At 40.1% G+C, this 14,201-nt stretch overlaps 1 protein-coding gene across 1 annotated transcript in view; it reads right to left on the bottom strand.

Annotated features, from left to right (window-relative positions):
• Window positions 1-5,377: 5,377 nt before the first annotated feature.
• dctd (dCMP deaminase) overlaps window positions 5,378-14,201 on the bottom strand; it is a gene marked incomplete in the record, with an annotated part of 12,318 nt that continues 3,494 nt past the window's right edge. The window contains 3 exon segments of the mRNA XM_014023601.1: window positions 5,378-6,121; window positions 12,076-12,172; window positions 12,691-12,807. Coding sequence (XP_013879055.1) covers window positions 6,037-6,121; window positions 12,076-12,172; window positions 12,691-12,807 — 299 coding nt within the window.

Below are 14,201 nucleotides of genomic sequence, written 5' to 3'. Positions count from 1 at the left end.
CACCAGTGACCCACGCAACCCTGAAAAAAGGAAGAAGCGTGTACAGAAAATGGATGGATGGATGGATGGGTGGGCATTGCCAACATTCCTACAGAAATCGTTACCGGATTTATAACCTGACTGTAAATCTCTTCATGGTCGTCAAATGACCAACAGAAACTGCAGCTCTAAGGGTTTTTGATTTTATGAATCAAGAATGTTTTTGTCTGATTCCAGGTTACAGTTAATGAAAAGGTAGGAAAGCCTCAGCGCTCCTTTGATTTCCTCAGCCACTTCATCAGGAACCTGCCCTATTGTTCACGTGGAGCAGAGTGTTTGCAGTGTGTTGAGCTCTGATTGATGGAAGAAGACATAAACTGAAAACAGGAGGAATTTGTTTCCTCACCAGTAATAATATGTATTAGCTTGGCGCTAACAATTCAATTTCAATTCAGTTTATTTATATAGCGCCAAGTCACAACAGACACTGTACATAAAAWAACAATCTAAAGAAGAAACCAGCAGATRGTGTTGAATCACTTCATCACAGTCTCCCATCCTGAGCAAACGGTGGAGAGGAAAAACTCCCTGCTAATCAGGAAGAAACCTCCAGCAGAACCAGGCTCAGGACAGGAGACCATCTGCCTCGACCGGCTGGGTTGAGGGACAACAAACTAACCAACTAAACTGAGGTCCTACCTTAACTACAGGAGACACTGAGTGGACTCATGTTGTCCATAGAGACAACAAAGAAAACACAGAGTAGACGAATTCTCGGAGTGCAAAGAGTTGATATTACTGGACTGAACATCGCTTATAGGCGCTATAGCTAGCGACGCACCATTATAGGAGCCATTGCTATGCACTGAGTCATGTCAGCAAAACAGTAGTTTCAATGCAGGATGCGCGTCAATCTGTCACAAAAATATTCATAGCACCCTCACTTCTTATCTGATTTCTATAAAATATGGCTTAAATTAAAGCTGAGAAAATTGCAGATGTTGTGATATGTAAAAAATATGTATTTGCTCAAGAGATAAATCTATAAGCAGTCTGGGAACTTTTCATTATAGGTTTTTGCTAACATATTTACAGTAGAAGCCCCTTTCNGGGACAACAAACTAACCAACTAAACTGAGGTCCTACCTTAACTACAGGAGCACAGTGGGACAGGACACACTGAGTGGACTCATGTTGTTCATAGAGACAACAAAGAAAACACAGAGCAGACGAGTTCTCGGAGCACAAAGCATTGATCTATATTACTGGACTGAACATCGCCTATAGCTGCTATAGCTAGCGACGCACCATCATAGGAGCCATTGTTATGCATTGAGTCATGTCAACAAAACAGTAGTTTCAATGCAGGATGCGCGTCAATCTGTCACAAAAATATTCATAGCACCCTCACTTCTTATCCGATTTCTATTAAATATGGCTTAAATTAAAGCTGAGAAAATTGCCGATGTTGTGATATGTAAAAAATATGTATTTGCTCAAGAGATAAATCTATAAGTAGTCTGAGAACTTTTCATTATAGGTTTTTGCTAACGTATTTACAGCAGAAGCCCCTTTCCATCACATTAAGACAAATTTGCTGTTCCAACAAATTATTATATTTTTTATTAATATTGTTATTATGTTAGGACAACATTGTGAGAGGTAAATATAATGGACAACAGTAAAATTACCTTTACTACTACTACGCTGAACTGTGTAGATATTATTGGTATGTTCTGTCCAGTGAGCAAATGGTATAATCCTGTAGTTTCTGATTATATATCAGAGTAAAAAAACTCTGTAACTTTAGACTTATACAGTATAAATATATGACACATACAATTCTAATTTTGCATTTGTTTTCTGGTTCATTCGCTCTGAAGTGACTAAAGACAAATTCCACCAGCTGGTCATAAAATAAATGCGGTCGGCCCCTCCTTAGCTTATGAAATAGACGGTGGAGGAAAAAAAATTAGAGTTTTTTACTCTGATATATAATCACAAACTACAGGATATACTATATGCTGACTGGACAGAACATACCAGTAATATCTACACATTTCAGCCTAGTAAAGGTAATTTTACTGTTGTCCATTATATTTACCTCTCACAATGTTATCCTAACAGAATAACAATATTAACTAGACATGGGTTTTTACGATGTAAAAACAAGTGTGCATTGCCACGTAGCATGTCATTGCAGCATGGCTTTGCCTGCAGCATTGGACTTGCAGAATGAAATTTGACCAAGTTCAAATGTGTTTTCTATACCAGCTTGTGCCTGTCACGTCAGCAGGTGTTTGTAATTAAGGTAATTGTGTGACAATATGACGTGTGAAGAGATTTTTTTGTTAAAGTTGCTGTAGCTGGGTTTTGAACCCTGATCTCCAACATGAAAGTCTATGACACAGACCATTAGACCAATGGAGCTGTGGCAGAAGATGGTGAGGTGTTCAATACTTATTTTACCCGCTGTATACAGAGGCCAATGAAATTATTACAAGTTATATGGGCCATGAGAACAACAAGATTGCAGAGAACATACAGCATCGTCATGAGAACAGATTGCACACTGAACAGTTATCAAAGAGATACAGAACAGGAACATGTCAAGGAAATATGCAGTCATCCAGAGATAATATAATACTTCCACCACACATGTATTATTGCATTATTATTAATGATTTTGTTTTATTATTGCATTTGGCCCACAGCCCCGGATAGATTTTCATTTTGGCCCTCTTGCAATCTTTAAAGTCATGTTTCAAATTAAGTGTTTGACTTTAATCAAGCTTTTCTTCACACAGTCTGTTTAAAGGGAACAAACAAACACTGGGTAGTTAGGTTGTGTGCAGCACACTGAACATGGAGCACAGAAGGTGAAGTCCATAGTTGTCTGAGGAGCTCAGGAGGATTATAGATCCATTTAATTACTTTTCTTTGATTAAATAGACTTAATCATTATTTGACAGACTATAAAGGAACCAGAGTTAATTTCGATCCATCCATTTTCTTGACCTGCTTCTTCTTTCTGGGTTGCAGATGATACACTGCCTGGCCAAAAATCAAAAGTCAGCACCAATATTTAACTAATCAAATCGTTACAAGCCTCCCATTGGATAATTACTGTGTGGGTGATTATCTTTCAGCTGCAACAAGTTATTTAACCTCAACTGGTTCAATGAGTTGCTTCTCATTTCTTAAACAACCATGTAGAAAGATGTCAGTCTGTTTGAGAAGGGTCAAATCATTGGCTAACTGGAAAAAAGGCTTCAAATGCCAGGGAGCATAAAGATTGAACTCTGGAGCAGTGGAAGAAGATCATGTGGTCTGATGAGTCAGATTTACTCTCTGGTTTAGTTAGTTAGTCAGTTAAAGATCTGCTATTTGCAGATGATGTGGTCCTGTTGGTGTCATTGTGCCAGGATAGCTCTCATTAGAGTGGTTCACACTTTCTAGTTTATTGTAATTATTTCTAGCAATAACATGTTTTTTCTTTGTCTCTTCCAGAAGAAGGTGCACCTGGACCAGTRCTTCTGTGTTTGTCTGTCTCTTTCCTGTCCTCCAACCAGCCGGTCGAGGCAGATGGTCTCCTGTCCTGAGCCTGGTTCTGCTGGAGGTTTCTTCCTGATTAGCAGGGAGTTTTTCCTCTCCACCGCTTGCTCAGGATGGGAGACTGTGATGAAGTGGTTCAACACAATCTGCTGCTTTCTTCTTTACATTGTTCTTTTTATGTACAGTGTCCTGAGACAACACATGTTGTGACTTGGTGCTATATAAATATACTGAATTGAATTAAATCTGTCCTGCATGTGTCATTCTCGTCTTTGCACAATCAAAAATACTGTTAGATACAGGAAAATTAGGAATATACACTGCAAAAACTGTCCATCTAACCAAGTTTTAAAARCTTATGTCAGCCAAAAAGTCTTTTTGATCTTGTTTTCAGACTGATTTACTAAACAAGAACTGATTGTGTAAGAATAATCATCTTGTTTTCAGAATGTGTAAGATTGTAAGATTCTTGAAATACTTGATTTGACTCAATTTTTTCTTATTTCAAGAATCTTACCAAGTAAAATTTTCTTACTCCACTGGCAGAAATTTTGACTTAATTTGAGTCAAATTTTCAGACTAACAAGACAAATAATCTTACACATTCTGAAAACAAGATGATTATTCTTACACAATCAGTTCTTGTTTAGTAAATCAGTCTGAAAACAAGATCAAAAAGACTTTTTGTCTGATATAAGAGTTTAAAACTTGGTAAGATGGACATTTTTTGCAGTGTATTGGAATGTAAGCCCCACCTGATGAGCATATGAGGACCTTAAGGTCAACTAATATAGGTCTATCATTGCTGTTTGTCCCAAAGTCCAAATACAAACAGTGAGGAGTCCTTTTGGGCTTTATTGTAATGCAGCATTTACATTAATGTCTCATTTCAGGCTACTGATATATAAATAATGCATCTGACAGTCAGAAATAGAGGAAGCTTGTCATTTCATCTTCAGACATTATAGATTTATGTTTGAATACAAAAAAAGTGCAAATAAAAATGGATTAATTCAAACTGTTACAAGTGTCTTTTTGTAATGATTTTGTATTCCATTCATGGAACCTGCTTTCTAAATGAAAGTTCAAAGTGATCAGGGTTTTTGCTTTTCTTTAATGTTTATTTTTACTGCGTTAAACCTGGCCTTACATTCATGTCTCAGTCTTAAAGTAGTGGTATGGAACATTTTTCTGCCATCAAGGTTAGTATCTCCATGTGAGGGTTTTAGTCAGGAACAGTGTTTGCCAGGGACATGACAGTATCAGGTGTAGTTCTGATGCTTTGAGCCTTTCAGCAGTGAACACATGGATAAAGAACAGTTTGTAACTTGTGCAGACCAGCAGCTGCAGAAGTGGAGATGTTATGGCCATCAATCAATCCTCTTTAGTAAAGTTGCTCATCTTAACTTTTCTGCTTTAGCTGCTGGTTGAACTATTCCACTCTCTCCCAAGTGTCATTGCAACAAGAGACTTAGGACTAGAAAGTATCAGGTTTGATTCCTGCCATGTCCATACGCTGCGATGTTCTTGAACAAGACATCCATTATGTAACAGATCTCCAGGTGTTTAAATAGCTTCTCTACCCTATAGATGTATCTCACATGGTCAGAAGCATAAAATAAACCTGGTCATTGTATGGACACACACTAAACCACTTTCACTTCAACAGGTTTTTTTAAATGTCAGCAGCCATAATGGTTTAGGTGTTAATCAGATCTTATTAAATCATTAAAACATTTAATGGAGTCTTAGTTTTTCATTTAAACGGGGTTGAGTTTAATTTTTACATTAAATTAACTCTGCGACCTGTTTAATTTCGCCTAAAAAATGACAACAGCTGGCCTCAGATTGTGTGATCCAACTTTTATTGACCTAAAAAAAGGAAAAAAATTAAAAAGAAAGACATCAAACATGCTTTAAGATAAAAAAATCAGAAGAGTTACCTAGTATAAATGTAAATAAAACTACAGTACAGTCAATAAGTAACCAATTAGCTTTCAGTAACGGATTCAAAAAAGCAAATGTTTAACATTTGTATGTATTAATGTGCTTCAAAATACCATCAGCAAATTAAAAATGTACACACATTGCAGGGAGAAATTTCTAAATCCGTTATATAGAATACAAAATAGAATGACTTAAAAATAATTTAAAAAGAAAATGTCTTTTTGCCTACAGGAATGATGGGCCTAGACTTTAAAATCAGAACTTCAACTTTAACATTTATTTCTATTATAAATAAAATTAGCTCCAAATCAGTTCTTTAAAACAGTCACTTACACAAATATGGTAGCACCCAGGAATGAGCAAGAGAAGCCTGGTCCTTTTCTAAACCCAAAGGAAGGTCAACTGAAAAGTGAAAAAAATTTATAAAAACATCAAGGTTTTCTCCTAATTTTCTTCAAAGTACAGCGTGAAGAACACCATAATAGGAGGCAACTTGGATCTTTTCAACGTTTGTCTTCCTTCCATTTGGTTTTGTAGGTTTGAATGTTTTTTTTTTTACTTAGTTGTGTTGTCCATGATTCCAGGGTCGTTAATGGAATTGAAGTCGATGATAATCTCAGTCCTCTTGGGCTTGAACTGCCTACCAAAAACAAGGAGAAAATAAAAAGATTAACAGTTGAGAAACACAAAAATAAAAACATATGGTGAGACAATGATGCAGGTTTACCCCTTAAATCAGATCATTTTCTTATGTCAATAGTGGACATCATAAATGGAGTCCATGACTTTTGGTTAACCTAAAAAAGGAGTTTCTGGAAAACAGTCAGTAAAGAAAAGCAGGTCCTGTCCTGAGCTGAGCCTGATTTGTGTGGGGGCCTGGTGACCCAGGTAGGGAAATTGTTGGACTGTGGAAGAAACACTTTGAGGATCTCTTAAATCTGGCCAACATGACACAGACTCACAGAGTGCATATAGACTACATCAAGTTCTGTGTTGACGCCACTGTTCCCAATAAAGTTGTTAAATGCTACTCTAACAACAAGCAGTGGATAAAAAAAAGGACAACAAAATACTCATGAATGACAAAAAGGCAGCCTTCAGAGCAGGAGACAGGGAGGAGGTGAGAACCARTCAGAGGGAACTACAGATGAACAGAGAAACAAAGAACAGTTACYAAAGAAAACTGGAGTGTAAACTCCAGCGTAACAGCATGAGAGGTCTGGAGTGGAGTGAGGACAATCACCGGCTTTGGGTCCAGCAACATCAGAGGAATGGAAGGCAACATAGACAGGGCCCGTCCGTCCGTCTTCTGCTGCTTATCCGGAATCGGGTCGCGGGGGCAGCAGTCGAAGCAGAGAGACCCAGACTTCCTTCTCTCCAGCCACTTGGACCAGCTCCTCTGGGGGAATACCAAGGTGTTCCCAGGCCAGCTGAGAAACATAGTCCCTCCAGCGTGTCCTGGGTCTTCCTCTGCGTCTCCTCCCAGTGGGACATGTGCAGAACACCTCACCAGGGAGGCATCCAGGAGGCATCRTAACCAGATGAACCACCTCAACTGGCTCCTCTGGATGTGAAGGAGCAGCAGCTCTACTCTGAGTCCCTCCTGGATGACTGAGTTTCTRAGCCTATCTCTAAGGGAGAGCCCAGACACCCTGCAGAGGAAACTCATTTCAGCTGCTTGTATCTGTGATCTCCTTCTTTCAGTCACTACCCAAAGCTCGTGACCATAGATGAGGGTAGGAACGTAGACCGACCAGTAAATTGAGCTTCACCTTCTGGCTCAGCTCTCTTCACCATGACAGACCGGTACAGTGCCCGCAACACTGCAGACGCAGCACCAACCCGCCTGTCGATCTCCCGCTCCATTCTTCCAACATTCGTGAACAAGACCCCGAGACACTTAAATGCCTCCACTTGGAGCAGGACCTCCTCCCCAACCTGGAGGCGGCACGCTACCATTTTCCGGCTCAAGACCATGGTCTTGGATTTGGAGGCACTGATCCCTATCTCGGCTGCGAACCGCTCCAGTGAGAGCTGGAGATTAGGATCTGATGAAGCCAATAGGACCATATCATCCACAAAAAGCAGAGATGTGATCCTAAGGTCACCTTAAAGGATCCCCTCAACACCTTGGCTGCTCCTAGAAATTCTGTCCATAAAAGTTATGAACAGAATCGGTGACAAAGAGCAACCTTGGTGGAGTCTAACTCTCACTGGAAAAGAGTCCGACTTACTACAGGCAATGCGGACCAAGCTCTGGCACCAGTCGTACAGGGACCTAACAGCCCATATCAATGGGCCTGGTACCCCATACTCCTGGAGTACCCGGCACTGGAGTCCCTTAGGGACACTGTCGAATGCCTTCTCCAAGTCCACAAAACACATGTAGACTGGTTGGACGAACTCCCATGCACCCTCCAGAGCGACAGTGAAGGACTGTCTCCTGGTGCGAGCAGAACCACCTACAGCTCAATGTGACAAAGACTAAGGAGTTGGTGGTGGACCTGAGGAGGAACAAGACTCCAGGGACCCCTGTGTCCATCAGAGGGGTCAACGTAGACACAGTGGAAGACTATAAATATTTGGGGGTACACACTGACAATAAACTGGACTGGGTCAAAAACACAGAGGTCGTCTACAGGAAAGGCCAAAGTCGTCTCTACCTCCTGAGAAGTCTGAGGTCCTTTAACATCTCCCAGACAATGATCAGGATCTTCTCAGTCTGTGGTGGTGAGTGCCATCCTCTATGCTGTTGCATACTGGGGCAGCAGACTGAGGAGGGCGGATGCCAACAAGCTGATTAGTAAAGCAGYAGGTGTTGTGGGAGTAGAGATGGACTCTTGACTTCAGTTTCTGAGAGGAGGATGCTGGTAAAGCTGCAGGGAATCATGGACAAAAGTTATCATCCTCTCTACAACACTGTTAGGAGTCACAGAAGCACATTCAGTGCAAGACTCATTGCTCCTAAATGCACCACTGAGCACCACAGGAGGTCGTTCCTACCAGAGTCCATTAAACTCTATAACTCCGCCCGAAACATGACACTAGATCATCTGTACATTTTTATTTTTAGTGTTTGTTTTATATTTAATTTACTGTATTTTACCCATGACACTCAGCGAATGTGCAATATACCACGCTGTACACGTTTTCTTAACATTTGTATTACTTTTATTGTACATTGTTTATGTGTAAACAAGTGTGTTATTTTGTAATCCTGGGTGTTTATACTTGTTTTTAATCTAGTGTGCTTATTTCTTTCGTTTCACATTTCTGTGATCTGAATGGTTGCAGCTGTAATACCTGTACTTTCCCTCGGGATCAATAAAGTATTCTAATTCTGATGACCACCTCTGAGAAGGCAGAAATTGGGGTCTTGGCAGGAAAAGCCAGTCCTTTACCGTGGCTGAGTTTTCTGGTTTGGTGAGTGGGGATGGATGAAGAACCTATATGAGTGGGGTCCATCGTAAGTGGACCCATTGATCTCCCAAAAAAAGGAACTGAACTTTAATCAAAGCTTTGTGGTCCTGGAATGAAGGACATAAGGTTAGACACACTGTTCTTAACTTCTTGATATTCATGAAGGGGTCCCCAAGAATTCATTTTCTTTGACTGCTCATTGCCAGGCAGTGGCTTCAGTAGTTCAAAGGGGTCTCTAGTGGCCCTTTTCCACTAGCACCTCTAAAGTACGGTTCAACTTGGTTCTCCACGGTTCCAAGGCTTTTCCACTAGCAAGGATTCATGGAACCAGACAATTTTCAGAACATATTTTGCTGTGGTTCCAACTGTACCGTGCTGGCCTGAAAACGCAACATCATAAGACTGTCAGTCACTGACATTAGGAATGGCGTCACTGCTTGCATCGCAATAACAATGCTGCCATGCCCTCCATTACTGTGTTGCATATCTTTTTGGGATCTTTTATTATGTGTAATGGTTGGCAAATAGCTTAATTACCGCCACCAGCTGTAAAGGCATGTGGCGTCAATTTTTGATCTCTATGCAGTGTAGCCTCAGCTCAAGGTTACAGAGTTAGTTCAAATGATCCTTGGTGTAAGGACGTAACTCTCTCAGAAAGCATACAGGATACATGTAATTTTAAACTGTTTATTGGCTAACTGACCTTGCTTCATGAGCACGGTTCTACTCTATTTGCTTTATTTACTCTACTACCTTGATAATATAACCCCTAAGATAAAAGAACATCTCGGGTCCTTGAGTTTAACTGTCAAGCAGAATGTGCGCAACCTGGGAGTAAATCTTGACTCAGATCTGTCTCTAGATAAACACAAAGAATCTGGTTTCCACAAGCTACTTTCAGCTCCGTAATATCTCTAAACTCCGGCTTCTGCTGTCCACTTCAGACTTGGAAATGGTAATTCATGCCTTCATTTCTACCTGCATAGACTATTGTAATAACTTGTTCACCTGCCTAAACCAGARACAGTTAAATCGCCTTCAGCTTGTCCAAAACTCGGCAMCGAGACTCCTAACTCYAACCTCCAAATTTACCCACATCTCCCCGATCCTAGCAGAACTTCAATGGCTTCCGGTTCAATTCAGAATCCGGTTCAAAATCCTGGTCCTCACTTTCAGAGCTCTTCATGGCCAAGCCCCAGAATACATTAAAAGTCTCATTTCCCCTTACAACCCCAGACGGGACCTCCGCTCACAGGATCAACATCTCCTTATGGTTCCCATCACTCGCTTTAAGACCCGTGGTGACCATGCCTTCTCCTCTGTGGCCCCCAGGCTCTGGAACAAACTCCCTGTTAATCTGCGCTCCCTTGATAACATTGTCTCCTTCAAGAAACACCTAAAAACCCACTTTTTCTCTCAAGCGTTTAGCTAATCCATTCACCATTAATGCCAGCCTACCTCCATAGGGAATGCTCGCCAACTATGTGTTTTTCTATTATTGAACATGCGGCATATTTTTCTGTCCCCTATTCTCTGTTTTGTGTATCTTTGTTTATTTTGCTCTGCATTGACCATGTGTCTGAGTTACAATTTTAGAATTTAATCTTGATTTGATGTTTCATTACGTTGCTTATGTTTTATCATGTTTTATTCTGTTTCATTTTATCGTTCCACCATTTTACATTGTTAATGATTGTACAGCACCTTGTGAATATATTTCTGTGAAAGGCACTTTATAAACAAAACTTTACTTACTTACTATTTGGTTTGGATCTGTTCAGTTCTGCTCAAGTCATGTGTTTGTAGGAGAATTAAGTTTTGTCTTTTAATATTTTTAGTTTGTTAGCTTAAAACACTGTTCTTTAAGTAAATATTTTACCAATCCATCTCCAAAGAAAACACAGTGTAAAAACTTCTACAGTTATGAAAGGCAAGCAAAGTTTATTGTATAGCCCAGATGCTTTACAGAGAGCACTTTGAAAGATGAAAGTGGTGTAAAAACACCACAAATAGTCACATTTATCACTCCACCTTCATCAGTAGTTGATATTAATAAGATAACATAGAACTTTATTGATCCCACAGTGGGGAAATTTGAACATTATAGCAGCTCAAAACAATGGAGTTGCAGTAACAGGCTGTCTACCGTGGCGCCAACTTAGAAACAAAGAAAAACTGAAAAACACAAGGGAAGGGAAGATGCGGAAAAAAGCAAAAACATCATATTATATCAACACTGTGACACACTATGGTGTTTATGAAAAAAACCTCTGCATAGAGCAAGTTTATTAGCCAGAGGAGTAAGTGAGTTTAGGGGGGCCTGAAGAATCCAGTCCCCAAAACCAGCGCAGCCAAAGTTCAGAATATTGATGGAAAATGTTAATTTCTGCGCAGCTTTCAGCCTGCTCTGGAAAACAGATTAGACGGGTGAGAGGAGGGGGGGAAGGTGGGGGGCAGAGCCTTGTCGACACATCCAGCTAGGAAGAATTTAGTCAACAGATCAAGGCCGTTGTCGGGGAGATCCAGATTCTGTAATCAGTTGTTTCGGGAAAAGAAGATTCAGGCAGACAACAACAATTTTCCATCTGCTTTAATGTCAGCTGGTGCATCTCAAGGTGGCGATTTCACTCAGGCAAATGGTGTGGACAAATTCCGCTGAGCCGAATCTATCAGCTTCCTCCAAGATCAATTCCACCAGGCCAGCAAAGTCCAGGGACCACAGCTGGCCCGCGACCCTCAATAGAACCGCTTGCAGGCCGAGTCCAGCTTGCTCAAGGCAAAATGTCCGAGTTCTGATAGAATACGGCCATCCATCGAGTTGGTCAGTCAGCCAGGAGATGAAAAGCCACCGACGCTGTTTTGTAGAACACCAGGAGACCACCAAGCCAATCTGTAGAATCCAGTGATCGAAGTCCAGACATAAATCCAGAACAGAGAAGAACAGAGGTCCCACCTTTGACATGTCCTCCCATGGAAGAAGAAAAAAACTTTGTTCCAAAAATTTTATTGAGAGATCAGCTAACCAAATCCATAAAAATATCCATAATTTCTTATTTCAGATGAAAATGTAGAGAAGGCTCCAAGCAGTAAAGCAGGGAAAGATAAGGAAGGGCAGGAGAGAAGGAAAAAGTGTCTTACTCCTCTGAGAGCGGAAACAAAAAATTTAGGTGCTACCTGAACTGTATTCCTGCCATGCTGAGCAGCCTTCTGGAAGCAGTCATCTCCGGAGTATCATGGTACTTGTCAGACAGATACACCACTTCCTTCAGACCTGGAAAAAGCCAGTAAGAAATATATCAAATTAACAAACATGAGTTTAGTTTAAAGAAACATCTCAGGTCCTGATGAAGAGGCAACTAGCCCATCAGATCATTGTCATTCTCACAGAAACGCAGAAAAAAAGTTTGGATTTTGATTAAACTGCTTATTTGTAATGTTTTCTTGAGCTCCATCAGAGTTTTGTTCATGGCAGGTAGCTCATTCAACTTGTAAAAGGTCGATACGACAAGATGAATCCCTGAGTACCACCAGTGGTACTTGTACCAGTTTGAGAACCACAGATCTCCAGTGACATCCCATTTTGACTTCACTGAAATCGGCTGGAATTGAAGGAATATGGGAACGTCATTCTCACAAACTTGAGTGATGGTGAAAAAATYTTTCACACAGTGAATGCTGAATCAGTATTGACACAAAAATCCTAACACTTTGCACATAAAACCTTTTAAGTTAAGGTAGTGATTGTGTTCCCTGTACCCTGTCCTTCATGTGGCTGCCATCAACACCAACCTGCCTGGATGATGAGCTTGGCACACTCGTTACATGGGAACAAAGCCACGTACATGCTGCATCCTTTCACATCAGCACTGTTCTTGTTCATGATGGCATTCAGTTCCGCGTGACAAACTGTGGGGGAAAACATTAAGACAATAACATGTCAATATAAAACAACACAAGCTGTTTTATTTTCATGTAATTAGGTTGGTCTACAAACAAATATGCAAGATGAGTGTGATATCCTGAAGGTATTCAATTTTAATCACGTGTTACATTTAGGCACTGTTAACACAAGAACAGTCTCTGGAAATATACCATTGTTTCAGTGTTTATGGGGAAAAACATGTTTACATGGATCCTCTGTAGCAGTACAGGGTTGCCAGATGACGCATAGCAAACAGTTGTACTGTTGCTTTAAAACAACTCAAACCTTCAAACAGTCCCCTCCAAAAGTACTGGAACAGCAAGTCAAACTCTCTGGTTTTTGTTGCTCACTGAAGACATTTGAGTTTAAGATTAAAAGATGAGCATGAGACAAGAGTTCAGAATGTCAGCTTTTATTTCCTGAAATTTACATGTAGATATGTAAAACAACTCAGAACACAACACCCTTTGTTTGAACCCACCTATTTTCCAAGTGAGCAAAACTATTGGAACATGTGACTGACAGGTGTTTCTTATCGACCAGATGTTGCCTTTTAGGTTGATTGTTCCAACATTAAATAATTCTAGGGCTGCACGATAGTTATCGGCCCAATATCAGGAAATTATGATGTCATACTTATCAGTCCGATATCACAACAAACAGAACCGATAATATATGTACATTTGTCAACGCGGCGATGAGAATGCGTCTTTACTTTTATTCGTTTTGGTCAAGCTGCTTCCCGTCCGGCACGACCCAAGCAACATTCAGGTGGCGTCGGAAAAAACAACTTTCTAACTAGAACAATAATTAGAATACTACGTGCTGAAAAACAACCAGTTATTTAAGAATTATTAATATTATTTTAACCATGTATGTTACACACAGACTTTACATAAAAGGTCAGAACAACTACGCACAATTTGAGAACATGTAATGTCTGTTCCCTCCTGAATGCAGCACAAAGTCCGTCTGCTAAAACGCTAACAACAAGCTAGTGTTCAAGAACTCATCGGGACTTAAATTATTGCTGAGGCTTTGGACAAATCCAAATTTTATCTCCTGTTAGCCACAGTTTACCATATCAAACAGCTGCTGCTAACTGTGTGTGTCTTCCTGTTGTCTGGTTGTAATGCATTCACACTCTCAGAAGCTGTTTCAGGTAGAAAAATGTTTGAAATCATTTTAATAAGAATTAAAAAATGTAATTTGAATCCAACTTGTGTTAGTGCATTATCTGTTTTGAACTTTTGGAATGACTTTTCTCTTTTGTTTAAATCTGAGAGAGGATCAGTGTTAAAGATCTTTTTATAATTAATGTGCTTTAATTTAAAAAATGGCCATTTGAGAAATTGTTTTATTTGATATACTTTAAGAA

This window comes from Austrofundulus limnaeus, unplaced genomic scaffold (assembly GCF_001266775.1).
Source record: "Austrofundulus limnaeus strain Quisiro unplaced genomic scaffold, Austrofundulus_limnaeus-1.0 Scaffold379, whole genome shotgun sequence".
NCBI lineage: Eukaryota > Metazoa > Chordata > Actinopteri > Cyprinodontiformes > Rivulidae > Austrofundulus > Austrofundulus limnaeus.
This window is presented reverse-complemented; position numbering and strand designations above follow the sequence as displayed.